Source organism: Folsomia candida, unplaced genomic scaffold, assembly GCF_002217175.1.
Source record: "Folsomia candida strain VU population unplaced genomic scaffold, ASM221717v1 Fcan01_Sc020, whole genome shotgun sequence".
NCBI lineage: Eukaryota > Metazoa > Arthropoda > Collembola > Entomobryomorpha > Isotomidae > Folsomia > Folsomia candida.
In genome coordinates, this window is record NW_019091212.1 from 2,827,164 (window position 1) to 2,841,747 (window position 14,584).

The 14,584-nt window shown below is 38.4% G+C and overlaps 1 protein-coding gene across 1 annotated transcript; it reads left to right on the forward strand.

Moving 5' to 3' along the window:
• Positions 1-489: 489 nt before the first annotated feature.
• LOC110858163 (protein CREBRF homolog) lies at positions 490-13,957 on the forward strand. Its single transcript, XM_022106843.2, has 10 exons — positions 490-1,368; positions 11,086-11,930; positions 12,024-12,313; positions 12,387-12,476; positions 12,575-12,773; positions 12,860-12,972; positions 13,048-13,111; positions 13,203-13,276; positions 13,365-13,487; positions 13,560-13,957. The coding sequence occupies exons 2-10, from the start codon at positions 11,152-11,154 to the stop codon at positions 13,652-13,654; spliced, it is 1,827 nt and encodes a 608-aa protein (XP_021962535.1). The 5' UTR covers positions 490-1,368; positions 11,086-11,151; the 3' UTR covers positions 13,655-13,957.
• The last annotated feature ends 627 nt before the right edge of the window (positions 13,958-14,584 follow it).

Sequence of the window (14,584 nt, forward strand, 5' to 3'; positions counted from 1 at the left end):
AGACAAAAGTCAAGAAATCACCACGTTGTATTTACTACTACGAAAACAAACCCCACTTCCATTCATTGAGTAAGAACGGACCTTGATTTCAAATTTCCAAAGTATATCGTAGTTTCAAGAACTACGATATTCGAAGACTGCGACTTTCTAAGACATTTTCAAGATGTTCGCGATCTTGCTAAGCGTCACTCTTTAACCTCTTTAACTTGTGGGTGGTGTAAATTGTACAGCACGTGACCACGCCATCAATCCTAAAGAGCTTGCCTGTTGTCATGGAATAGCAATCCGTACAAGATCGCTCATATATGGCCTGTTGTTGTATTCTCTTTAATTTAACGTTGTTCCCGTACTTGCTCGAGTGTTCTGGTAGAGCGTATTTAACTCGAAGAGGAGGAGGAGGCATAAAAAAGTACAAAAACATAGCAGAAAGAAGAGTTACATTAGCGTTACTTTGCCTTACGTTATTATTTGCAGAGAAGGGAGAGAAGACACATCCTGCCCCACAAGCAAGCAAGCAGCCAAGCCAAGCAGTACTACATAAAAGCAAGCACGTTTCTTGCGTATAACGTGTAAAGTTATATAGTTTTAGCTTTTAGTGGAAAAGCGTGTGTGTTGTTTTGTTGGACTGAGCAGCGAGTGGGCTCCGTCAGCAGTCTTCTCCCAATTTTGTTCCGTGACACACGTTGTTCTCTTTACAGCTGCAGAAACAGAGTTGAGCTCGTCTAAAGCAAAACAAAACAATTTGGTGGAAATACTATACTCGAGCTATTTGCCAGGTATTATTACACTGCTGGTCTAACAATCAAGAAGAGTAAGAATTGGGTGAATTATTTCGGTCCCGAAGTACTATTTCGAACGTAAACAGTGGTGGCAGAGAGAGAGAGAGAGGAACGCCTGGGTGGTGTGTGGCGTGACCTTCAGAGACGAAGAGGAGGAACCAGTTAGTTGGTTTGGCGTATGGATGTGGTGGCGGTGTTGTTGACCACATAACGTAATACGGACAGTAATAGGTAGGCAAGTCGTAGTCTATTATTCGCCTGGACGCCTTGTCACCCTGGATCAAGAAAAGGACAACAGCTTGGAAAGAAGTATCGAATTGCTGATTGGTAAAAATAGACTGGACGCTAGAGAGAGAGACAAAAAGAAGTGACTTTGCATGCGTGACGTCAGTTATACTCTCCTCGTCTCGGCGGTCGTCAAGATAAGTTGTTTTGGTAAAATAAGTGTATAAGTGTCCTGTAACGAGAAGTCGCCGTTGTCGAGAGTGTCGTGGTGGTGGTGGTGACGATGCGAATTGCAGTGATCAGAACCTCACCCCGTTTGGCGTACATTAATCAAATCTCATTTCTCGGAGATTCAGTTGCTGACGTAAGTAAATAAATATACATAACAAAACAAATGGCCAAAACCCGTACACATAAACACACCTCTGTAGCTGTCTTTAGTTGGCTTTAGTTTTAGTGGTAAAATTATAATCGTTCCTGGGAGATGGATTTGCTTGCCAAGTTGATTCGTGCAAATTCTTAATAACTTGGCTGCATGTGGTATACTCGTACTTAGGTAGGTAAATATTTGTGGCAACAGGAGTAAAAGACAATTTTAACTGGTTTATAAACATACTCACAATTAGAAATCCTGACGTCCAAATGGAAGAAAGGCAAAAAGTGCATGTTACTAATTGGACTTCAAATGAAAGCAATTTAGTTGCAGTCACAGTAATTTGGTTCTATTATTCGATTCCAATCGTATGAGTTCATTTTCATAAATAGAAATAAATAGAAATGGGTCATTATATTTCTTTCGTTTCAAATTTTTCCTGTCATTCATTTCATTAATTATTGACAATTATTGACAGTCAAACAAGACATAACAAATATGCATTGTTTTGTTATTATATTAATCCATTTGAATCGATTAATATATCAGCATAATAAGTTATGCAAGCAAAGTCAGTTTTATTTTGTGCTAAACCAAGTGGCTGCTGGTATTTTTCAACAGTTATCTAAAGTTTACTATTACTATTCCTATATGTATTATTGAATACAACACAATAGGTCTTTACTACGCAAACACGCTACATTCCATGTATTGACAAAGTTAAGTTTGTTTAAATCAAATTAAATTGTTGCCATGTCATTCATATTATTTGCCTGAAATCAATAATAATCGTTCCATGTTCCACATACATCTGGCAAAATCAAACCCAATGAAAGACACGTTGTGAAAGTTATTATATGCTTTCACCCTACCTCAATGCTACTCGATCCGTTTTATCGCCCGTGTTGCAAGAAGATCAAGTTCAAAGAGGCTCCACATGGGGTTTTTGTTATTGGATTTTAATTTCTGCATATGACAATCATTGGACATGAGTATATAATCCACACTTGCAAAATAAATTAGTTGGTGGTCTTTAATGCAAGCAATGATTTAGCAAATACATTCCTACATTCAAACGTAACAATACAACGTTGTCACCAAATCTAACCCAGGATCGTAATGCTGCTACATAATAATAACGTAGAGCTGGCAACTGCCCAATAATAGCCTAATAGAGAAAGAAAGCCAACCTGCAAAAACACAGCCCCGAAAGTGCCAATCTCATCACATCTTTAACACGTGAGTCAGTGCACCTCACTTTACTTTTGGTTTTGCTATATCCATCCATCCGATCCCCAGTACGGGCGAACGTTTTTTACTTTGTTGACAAACAAATGGTTGCACCACCACGAGCAGTCATGTGACGATGTTCTATCTATGGAACTGTTTTTCTCCTCTTTCATCGTGACGTGTTGGCTCTCTTTCCGAGTGCGAAAGTCGGGCACTTTCTCTTTCGGGGAAAGTACATTTGGTAGGTTGGAGTGCGGGGCGGATCCCCGATTTCTCCGACCAAATCTTTTACTACTACTTGGTTGCTTGCACAAGCCGGGGAGAAGGGGAGCATTTTTTATATTGCAATTCCCTCGGGAATGCTGCAATTTCTTGCTCGTGGAAAGTGTAACCTTGCGAAATAATCCATGAATCGATATGTTGTTTGTTGTCCTCTCATCCATCATCCAGAGTCCTGCTACTTCTCTCAGAGTTGTTTCAAAGTTCAAGGTCTTTCTCGCGCCTTTGGTCAGAGCAAATGTAATGTGGTCCGGAGCAGCAGCAGGATCCTTGCAAAAAGTAAATTTATTAGTTCCGCGTTGATGTAATAATAAAGAGGAGACGAAGGAGAAGGAGTTCACAAATTCTGTGAGATAGCTCGTGTGTCATGTACGTAGAGATTATGTACGCATTAGTACCATTTTGCTAAATAGGAGCATAAATATAGAAATGGGTGACTTGTTCGTAGATTAATGTCACCCACTGGTCTACATCTAATTTGTTTCAGTCTGTCTTGTGGGATGGACGTAATTGCATGTGCAAGAAGAAGACGAAAATATTTGCAGAAATTGAGAAATAAACAGAGCTTGTTTAGGCAACTCATCATCTCGAGTGAATGATGCAAATCAGTAAACACACGAGTTTCACATTATCTTATCTGAATGATGCTACAATTTTATGAAATCGAGTTGAACTCAATGTTGCTGGACGACGACGACGATAATAAAAATAATCGTCTCCTTCATGGCATGAATGATGTCTGAAATTTAAGCTGTAATATTATTATTCATTACTGGTCTTTAGTGATGATGAAGCACAAATAATGGTGGTGGACAATGTTATGGTCTCTCAGTTCCCTAAATATCAGCAGCTGGTGGTTTGATTTGGTTTTTTGATTGACGAATCCCAATGAAAGAGTGGACGATGATGATAAAATTATAAAAATAGGGCTGACTGCCGCCGTAGTTTTGCCATTTCGGACTTTGTTACATAGTCAGACGGATTGACACAATTTCACGTGTAAAGAAAGTTCATGTGAACTTTGGGATTGAATCACGTTACTCTTATTTTGTTTATTTGAGACCAGGCTTATAGATATTCCATTGTTTGGCTGATAACCACATGACATAACACAACAGGAGCTTAACATTTATTTACTATGCTTATTCTCGCTAAATGTTGATTACCTAATCATTTTTTATATAACTACATGGTCTGCATGGAGGGCAAATGATGGTGCGGTTTTGCACATGTAGTGTAATAGAACAATCCAGAGCAGGTGATATTAAAGACTAGGCAAAGTAAAATGTAGGTCGAATGCTTGTTTGAGCCAGGTATTTTCTGTTAGATTTGTCACGTGACCTAAGCTTATTTAATATGGGTTTAGCCATGATCAAATTGCACATTTTTTAAAAGTTCACTATCGCATTTGGTTAAAACATTAATAAAGTCTACTTATTTACTTTCGATGACCTACCTCTTCTTGGAGGCTCGTCATGTTTATTGGCATCGTCACATGCTCGCAGATCTCTTTAATTTCATAATCCAATACAGATAATCGTCTGAAACTTTTTCTGGACTCGAGTCATGGGTGGCCTAGTTTTTTTGTATTTATTTATTGGGCTGTGATTCGATTCAAATTCGATACATCATGCAGCAATCTGCTTGTCAAGGCTTGTCATCAAGAAAAGTCAGACAAATGCAGAAACTGGGACTGGACACGAACGAATGCATTTAAAGTTGTTTTTGTTGGTTTGGCATTTATCTATGTGTGTAGTTTGACACAACTTTCCTTATTTGACATTGCAATTTTTTGCTATTAGTAGTATGGGATTATTTGTTGCATATGTATTGTTGGCTCAATTAGTATGCATAAAGAGAAACCCAACACTAATGCTTTAAAATGATGTTCAATAATGATTTTTAAATCATTGGATTAAAAAACCTTCAATTGCAATATGTCAAATTGTTTAGACACACAATTCATGATTCATTATGTCGTTAGATTACGAAAAATAAACGTGTCAAAAATTATAAATTTTAAAGCGTATGTTTAATAACATGCATAATAACGTGCATTTAAATTTTAAATGCTAGATCACATTAATTAATAAGGTTTAACTAAATACATTGATATTTACAATCAAGTAAAAACTGCCTACTTATTGATTTCGATGTATTGAAGTGCATAAATGCATGTGGCGATCTAAATTCGAAAGCAATGTGCCATTCGTTTGTTTATTATGCGTCCAGGCCACACGAACTATGTAACTACATACATATGGATTTGCATGTATTTATTTATCCATTTATTTGCAGTTGTCTGTCACAGTGAATTATTAATTCTTGAATATGTGGGGAAATAATTAATGCAGTGCAGAGCGAGTGGATGCGGTTTTATTGCATGATGAGAGAGAAATGGGAGCAAATTCATGTTTGTATATCGCACTTTATTTCCTGTTACAGAATTTGAATATGTATGAATTACATATTGAAGTTGAGTATGAGACGACCAGAAAAGCACAATGAATCCTTTGATTGAAAATATTTCAAGCTACATCACATCATGTCGTCAGCTCTCTTTCTTTAATTGGATAAGTTGGGCACAAATAAATAGAAATAAAGTCGTCAGCAACAGTACAGTTCTGCCAGATTGTAATCGTGCAGTCCTGTTTTCCCCCATTACTAATAATATCAATTTGGCTCTGCACATGTATTTGTAATAGCTGGTAACTGAATTAATTATACACTAAAGTGCATGCAGTCATTGCACTTGGCAATTTGTCCAATTTGGCGCACAACAACGGAACCACAAGATTAGTTGTATGAACTTTCGATTGCATCATGCACAAGAAGTTTCACGTGAATGACAAGTGATTTATGGAATTATACAGAGATCCAATCGAAGAGACACCATGCACACAATGACATAATGTTGTATAATCTGTAACACAGGTCATGAATCCCTAGAAAGAGTAGTTCTCTTCGCATTTATATAATATACACACACACGTTTGTCGTTATTGGCAAATGTGGTAATGAATTTGAAATTGAGCATCCGTTCGATTAAACCAAGTCTTATGTTTTTTTTCTCTAAATAAAAGACTCGATTAAAGAGAGGGAGAGAGAGTACCATGAACTATTGACCATCACCCTTGTTGACCAGGCCTAAAAAACAAATGGAAAAGAGATGAAAAGACAATGTGCATGCTGAGCAATAACAAACATCAGTTTCTACTTGTTATTGCCTACAAAGTTTTCTACCAATTAATGAATATGTATGAAGTGAAATGCGGTTATTCACATTTGGTATTTCGCTCAGTGTAAATACTCAGCTACTCATATCATCAATGAGTAGCTGACTTGATAAGAAGTGCATTGGCACAATATGTGTAGCATAATATTTGCAGAAAATGAACTTGTTCTCTGCTATGGCATTGGCATGGACGAAGGAATGAGAGATAGTTCATGGAAAGCGAGTTATGCACTCGTACAGCACACCAAGCAAAATAATGGCACGAACAACATGCACAAAACTTGCTGTTGTTGCATCGTATCCAAGTTGACTTTGCATTATGACCGTTGCATGACATTGAGAGAGGGAGAGAAGTGCATCCACTTTTTTGTGTACATAGAGAATTTATCGATCAGCAGAGCTTTTGCTCATCGTAACGTTTTTTTATATACAACGCGGACATCAACCTTAGCTGGGTGGTTGGAGCGTCCAGAAACACTCCCTTTTTCGACATTGTTTAATATGTATATGACGACGTGGAGAACAGTTATTTATGAGAAGCAAGCAGCGTTGCAAACGGGTTGTTGTTCCTCCATTCCTCCTCCCCCTCCACCTGGCAGGTTTATTCGGTCGTTGAGATTTAAAGAAGTTAGCGCGTTGTTACAGAGTCGCAGAGTGAAAAGTCCATTGACTTTCTCTTTAGGTGCCGCGGCTCTCAAGGTTATTCAAATATATTGGACTTGGAAACGCGCGTGGGACTCTGGCGTGTTTATACTGTTGACGTACTACAGATCATCACAGCTTATATTTGGACTCTCCTGCCTGGTTGCATACATGTGCAAATATTCGTGCAGCATAGCACCAACGTTAACTATCACCGTCCACCACCACCACTATCTCACCATCACTGCACATTACCAATTTTATAGTCAAGTATTTAAATGGAGTTGCCGTAATTTTAAGAATGGTGCTATAATGACATTGATGTAAAGCGGAGCAATATTACTTAATAGCAATTTCTCCAAAAAAGTGCTGATGCTGGTGGAACAAGTGTGACGTGCGAAAGCTGGGATGTCAATGGTCCTTTTCGCAGTCATTCATTCATAACCATCATGCAATAATAATCTCTTGGTGTATAATTACTGACTGGGAGGATGAGGAGAGAGAGATTGGGTATTGAACATGAATTAGACTGATAAGCCGAGATGAATTTTATACGATTGCGATGCGGGTCGTTCACATCATGCAGCACCAGCAGAAGAAGTGACTTGTTATGGCTAAACGTCAATTAGAAGATTGTGTACTCTTTTGTCGTTCCTCCTACAACCTCCACCGCTAACTAACTAACTAATCAAGAATGTAAACTGGAGTCTGTATCACGTGAAGGAATGTCCATATGGCATATTATATACAACATCAATCGATTTATTATTTACGAGGTCATAAATTCGGGTCGGATATCATTATTAGCTTTTGGAATTAGGAATGAACACTACTCAAGTATCGGATTACATAAAGAAAACGGTGAAAGAATTCGCCACTTCTTTGATGATGATATCATCCTTCTTCGGGCATGGACATAATAAAAATGAGCATTTATTTACAAACGAATATTATTTATTTTATTACGAAGCACAGCAATTGGAGAAGTTCAACACTTTTATGGATTGCATGTGTGTTAAGCAAGTCTGTAAGAATAGAATGTGACATCATCGCTAACGAAATGCATTCACATTTGAGGTTTTGTCCTTAAAAGACGGCAAAAGTCTTGATTGACGAGTATGTATTATGAACGTGTTGTGGTTGGAATTTAGGCACTTTTTGAGTGAGAAGGTATTAACTTGCAGGGAAAATAAATGCTCGCCATTATTATTTTACTACGTTAAGCGGATAGTGATAGAATCCGAGCTGATTGAGAGCTCTACTTTTCCTTCATGAGCTTCTTCATCTTCTTTTCTATTCATGTGAGTTAATACGTAATGTGAAGGTGGCTCTTAAGATTAGTTGGTGGATTGGATGATAACGTAAAAATAGTTGATTATTTGCTATTGCTATATAGCAATACTACCATCGTAATATCGTAAATATATATACAGATAGATAATATTTTATGCGATTGCTTTGGTGGAGATATTTTGGGTGCACTTAAGTTTTAGATAGCTCGGTTATTCTGCAATCTGGTAAGCTTAACGAAATAATAGAATAACCGAAAATTTTCAAGCTTTTTTCAACCATTTTAATAATCCTGGATTTAATGAAATATAAACAAATGATGAGTATATTTCGAATTAGTACTTAGGTAGACCCTTTTATTTACCTAAGTAGAAGGGATCTGGCAAAATGTAAAAGATCTTGTTAAAATCTGGACCAATCAGAGAGTAGGAAAAATTTGGCTAACAGATAACTGGTTAACCACTTAACCGAGCAGCAATTTTTGTACGTACACCCATGAGATAAAATTGCATTTTTTTATTGCACTTGAAAATGCAGGCCTATCATCATCATTTAGCTTTATATTTGCACTTTTCCTCCTCTGTTCGGCGTTCCATGAGGCATGACGCCAACCAACCTGCCCTTCCTCGGTCGAACCACATCACCAGAGTGTAAAATTACCTAAATGCGAGCGAATTCTTCTTCTGCTCGTGGAGGAGGAAAACTCGAGACAACAATCAACCAAGGGTGACTTTGAACTTGCGAGTTACTATTTTCTCCTCTATTTTTCCATTGCTTGGCTGGCTTGGGTTTTGGCTGCAGTTTACGTTCGTGTGGAACATTTTCTTCTTCTCGATTCCAATGTGATCTGATAAAATGGGGAAAGTGAGCACAACTCTCAGCCAAGAGTGCTCGTCGGCAGAGGATTTTGAGGAGGTCGCAATTCATTAAAGTACCTCGTTCCACCTTGGATTTATTTTATGTATTGGTTGGAGACATGTATCGACGGATGAGATTTATGTATTTATCTATATTGGCATCCACTTTGATTCAGCATGTGCTCCATATTGCAAAAATTGGAACGAATTATTGAGGAAGAGAGTGATGAGACAAAATTGAAGGAACGTTTTATTACTTGAACTAACAACATGCTCCTGATTATACACTAAACAGTTGACTCATCATACATACACCCAAGATTATAGGGTTTAAGATTATAGGGTTGGGCAACAACAGCAGGTTCTTCTTGGCTACCGCTGAGCTACTAATTTGTAATTTGACAAATGAAGTTGACAAGACTAGGTACATACAGCATAGTCACGAGCTCCTTCATTTGACATATTTCAACGTCCTACACATCTATCCTGGAGGACATTAATTTGCACGAAATTCATGGCTTAAATGACAAATCTGACTTTCTCCACACCTTCAACTTTCACTGGGGGGCATTTTCCTGGGCTGGTTATGGAAGTTTGATAGACTCCAAGTTTCCTAAAGTACAAAGCAGCCGTAGAGATATATGTATTTCTGTTTACTTCATTTCCGTGCAATTCCCAAGTCTCAAGGTCAACTTTTGCTGTTTTTCACAACTTGCCCAAGGTTACCTCATGCCATGTGGCTATAATCATCATCAACACCACCACCACCAACCAACATCATCAATACTTGTTAGTATGTATGTATACATACATATGTAGCTTTGTAGTCTATCTGCTTAAATAGGTATGCGAGGAGATGACTCCTCATTATTGGATTGGAGGAAAACTAAACGGCATTCCTGAATCACTGCTCTATTCTCTGTATACAAACGTTTGATATACCTTATCAACCTTTAAGCCAACTGCCTACTGTTGTTGCTGACTGGGCTCAGCTGTGTTTTCGTCATCACATATATTGCATGTCTAATTCTGTGGGAATTTCTGCCTGATAATAATGTAATTGTCTCACCACAACACTCCATGATCCATCCATGGAGTGGCATGTTTATTCTAGCAGATTGTGCTTAAATTTCACTTGGTTGGTTGCTCATGGGTCATAATATCTTTAGCATCATCAGTTGTTGCTGAATAAAACAAAATGTCTGCGAGACATGGGTGTCTAGCCTCCTTGGACGTATTTGCTCTAGCTGACTGACTTTATTACCTTGTTGAACTTCATTTTCGTCTCCGACTGCAAAAGTTGTCCAACTCACAGCAAAAAGATCATACAAATGCAGTCAGTGGGCCAAGCAACAATGCAAACTAACGTCTTATAACATAGTTATATGAGATTCCATTCCACACTTATAACAGGATATCTTCATTGGCATGTTTTTTATTATTAACAATATGGTATGTTGCTGCTTAACTTTGGGAGTCATTTATACGATGATAATGTCTTATGGCGATAGAGATGATGAAATGAAAGCGAATGGGACACATTACTTACTTTTTTTTAGTAATGAGCAAAGTTTTGCTCATTTCGTTTACAAAAGTTTGAAGACTGAGACGGGCATATCCCAGTTATCCCTCACGGGACATAACTTACAAGGTAGTGCAGAGACTTGGGAAGGATTATAAAATATAATTATTCCACCAAAGTGTATACTAACGAACTTGGAGTGAAGGGTTTCGATTAGTTTTTTTATTTAAAAAAGTTAGATTAATCCCGAAAGATTTTGCATGACAACTGTGACGTGTTTATGAGTTGAAATAGAATAAAGTAAGGAAGTGTGCACATGTACGTGTTTAAGGATTACGTATTTGGTAGGAAATGTACTACATGGTCGGATTATTTTTAAACAGTTCGTTTGGTTTAATTAGATATTATTTGTGTATGTGAGACTTGTTATGAGTTCCATTCGTGGAAGCTCAAGTTATGTATAACGGGAGAGGAGAAGAAGATGTAAATGTTTACATATTAGACGGAGAGTTCGTAGAAACTGGAAAAAATACACGTGCTGTTTTATTATTACACAAACAATTTCATTTCAAGTAACACGACTCCTACATACGTACGGATTGTACTTTATTGGGATATTTATAATAATGAGTTTTTGTTTTATTTTTTTCCAGGCTGTTAAGGCGCAGCTAAATTGTTGACTGTAAATTTGAAGAAGAGGAAGCAGAAACAAACACAAAATGTCACAACTCTTACAAGTTCACATTGCGAATCAGAGGTTGATGAAGACAGCTTCTGGTGAAAATAGTCCTGCAAGTCCTGGCTTGATGGTGGGAAGTCCTGGCACGCTGAGTCCCCTGTCCATGGGACCATCAAGTCCACAAGGGATGCCAATCCCACGCCGGATAGGACAAGATCTTCAACACGGAGGATGGATCATGAACAACACTGGTGGGATTGGGTTGAGTGGAGGCACCATGATCAACGCAAATGGTGGCGGATGGAATGGCAACATGATGGGAGACAACAGCATGGAAGGGCTGGATATCATTCCCATGGGAGACATGACCATGGAGGGCGAACTTTCCAAGTTGTCAATGACCGTGGATGAGGACGATATTTTCAAAATGAACCGGAGCGAACTGTTGGGTCCCACACTGGCAGAACTTAACGCTCCCGATGCAGACACGCTGTTGGATGGTCTGAACTTTGATGACCTTTACTGGCCGGTGGATGGAAGTAATCATCATGCTCCGGAGGCGACCCCATCTCCACAAACTCCTGCAGGAAGCAACCCTCTTGATCCCGATGGAGATATGTTTCAAATTCAGCCATCCTCGTCGTTCCCCCCACTTGGGACGCACAGACTGATTGGAGCTGGAACGAGCATGCCGTCGGGACAACAAACACTTTTGGAACAAACGTTACTCCAACCATCACTCATAATGACTGATATGAAATTCAATATCCACCCGAGTATCAGTCACACCCCTCCTCCCAGCAACCCTCAACCGTCGGGGTGAGTATACGCAAGTTCTACTCTTCTTTCATTTCATAAAGCGTTTCCAAATTACTTGCTGAATTTATTCATGGAAATTGATTTCTATTATAGTTCCAGTGGCGGTGGATTGCGTGAGTTGCTTCTTCGTCGCGAGTTACAGAATTCCTTGGAGTCACCCGAGGCTAGTCCTTTGGGTCAGTCCCTTCCTCGCTCCATGATGTGTCCTTCCCCCAATTTGACGACGCGCTTGTCATCGTCAGCTCCCACGAGTCAAGGTCCGAACATGTGGGAGAGTTGGCAGCAGCGAAGGGAAGCTGTCTGGCAACGGAGGGATCCTCGACCTCACCTCTTATCCACAGGATCTCTGGCAGAAGGGGGTTCAACCTCCAGTCTCTCTGCTGGTACACCATTTTGTTAGTTTAATTTCCTGTTCAACTACTCGAATTGTTTAATCATTTTTTTCTACACAAATAGACGTTCTGAGTCCGGGAGGAGGTTTGTCACTTTCTATGGATGAAGGACTAGATTCTGATCAATTAAGTGACGGGGATTCTAGCGACGACGGTAAATTCCAGCAATATTTCTACAATACATAAATTGAAACGCAAACAAAATTCCTTTTTTAATGCTGTAAAATGACCCAAGTTTCAATTCATTTACAGATTCCGAGTTGAGCGACACTGAGAGCACGGCTAGTGGGACTCGTCGTGAAAGATTCTTTTGGCAATATAACGTGCAGGCCAAAGGCCCAAAAGGACAACGACTCGTATTGGCCCCAACACAAGAAGATCCCCACGTACTTCAAAAGCCAACTGATCCCGTGTTCAGCCCATTGTGCCACATTCAAGGCATTAAACATAGGTAAGGAGATGATTCTAGTTATTCAATAACATTTTTCAACTTTCTTGCTGTCATTGCAATCTTGTCATTTTTTTTGCATGCATCAGTGGGAAAGCCAGAAAGGGAGACGGGAATGATTTGACGCCGAACCCGAGAAAGCTGAACGCAATTGGCAAAGAGTTGGACCGGTTAAATAAAGTTATTGCAGAAATGACTCCCGGTAAGATCAAGTTAATTAACAGCAGTAAAAAACCAGTTTAACATTTAATCAAATTTGTCTAACTCTGTTTGACAGTCTCAGATCTTCCAAATGCTGTCAAGACTAAATCGCGAAAGGAAAAGAATAAACTTGCGTCAAGGCAAGTTGTACTTTCTAGTTTATAGTTCAAAAACTCTACTTGTTAACAACAGTGTTTGTATACTAATTATTTACATACTAATTATTTGTAGGGCATGTCGATTGAAGAAGAAAGCTCAACATGAAGCAAATAAGCTCAAATTATATGGACTTGAGCAGGAACACAGTATGTTCTCAGCACTAACTTATGATTAATTTACTACAGCGACTATCTGCAGATTGCTAATAAATAAATTACTTAATTTGCACAATAGAGAGGCTGATGGCAGCTATTGAGCAGTCCCGGCAACTGATTTTCTCCAAGATAGACGGCACCCTGACTGACGTTTCAGAACCAATTGCAGTCAAAGTGGAAAGAATCTCAAAGTTTGGAACCCGTAAGAAGACGCTTGCTAACTTATCATCCTCGAATCCCAACAATTTACCTTCAAACATCATTTCTTTGACAGGACATCGAATCGGAGGCCACACGACTGAATTTGTGAACAAAGTATTGGAAAGGGTGAAACAAGGTGTTCCTGATGGAGGGATCAGTGAATTATAATTCTTGAGTACTCTGTATGCAGTCATTTTTGTCACGTCACACACCAATTATACTTATTGACTTGTCGTATTGTTAATGCAAAAGTTGTTAAGGCTTTATGTTTATTTGCTTGAGTTTTGTTTTGACTATTTTTGACGTGCTGTTTATAAATATCTATATGTATACATATAAATTATATTCATAGTTGTTGTGTAAGGTATTATACGCTATTATACCCATAAGTATATATTGTCATACGTTATTTATTCACTTTTCGTTCGTATTAGTATTACAGATGAATACCACGTCAAGTGTTTCACAAAACCGTTTTCCATATTTCGCATGGGAATGTGAGACAGAGTGAGAAAAGTGGTTCGCGGTGGGTATCCATCATCATTTCGAGTCAGGGTCGTATGAAATCCATTTCTCTTCGTCTCACTTTTTCCATGCAAACTTTTCATCCAACCAGGCGCCTCATTTTATTATATATGTAACCCGAAATTACCGTTCAGTGTCTAGTATACACCATACCTCCTATTATCGTCATCATAAATTCAAGAGTTTTATATTTGGGGCGATTTGGATAAACTAAATTTGCTTATCTGAAAAATTGATAAGTCTGGAGATAAGCCCTATAGCGTTAATTTTTCAGTGAATATCACCATCATAAATTCATAAAAGCTTAAGTTTTAAATTTGGGGCGATATGGATAAACTAAGTTTGCTTATCTGAAAAATTGATAACTTAATTGATAAGCCTCAAAGCATTAATTTTTGAGTGAATATCACCATCATAAATTCAGAAAAGCTTAAGTCTTAAATTTGGGGCGATATGGATAAACTAAGTTTGCTTATCTGAAAAATTGATAACTTAATTGATAAGCCTCAAAGCATTAATTTTTGAGCGAATATCACCATCATAAATTCAGAAAAGCTTAAGTTTTAAATTTGG

Bases quoted from the DNA above. Each gene is read 5' to 3' on its own strand.
- LOC110858163 (XM_022106843.2), top strand. From the start codon at position 11,152: ATGTCACAACTCTTACAAGTTCACATTGCGAATCAGAGGTTGATGAAG. The intron at 11,931-12,023 runs GTGAGTATACGC...TTTCTATTATAG, and splicing joins AGCAACCCTCAACCGTCGGG to TTCCAGTGGCGGTGGATTGC. The intron at 13,488-13,559 runs GTAAGAAGACGC...TTTCTTTGACAG, and splicing joins AATCTCAAAGTTTGGAACCC to GACATCGAATCGGAGGCCAC.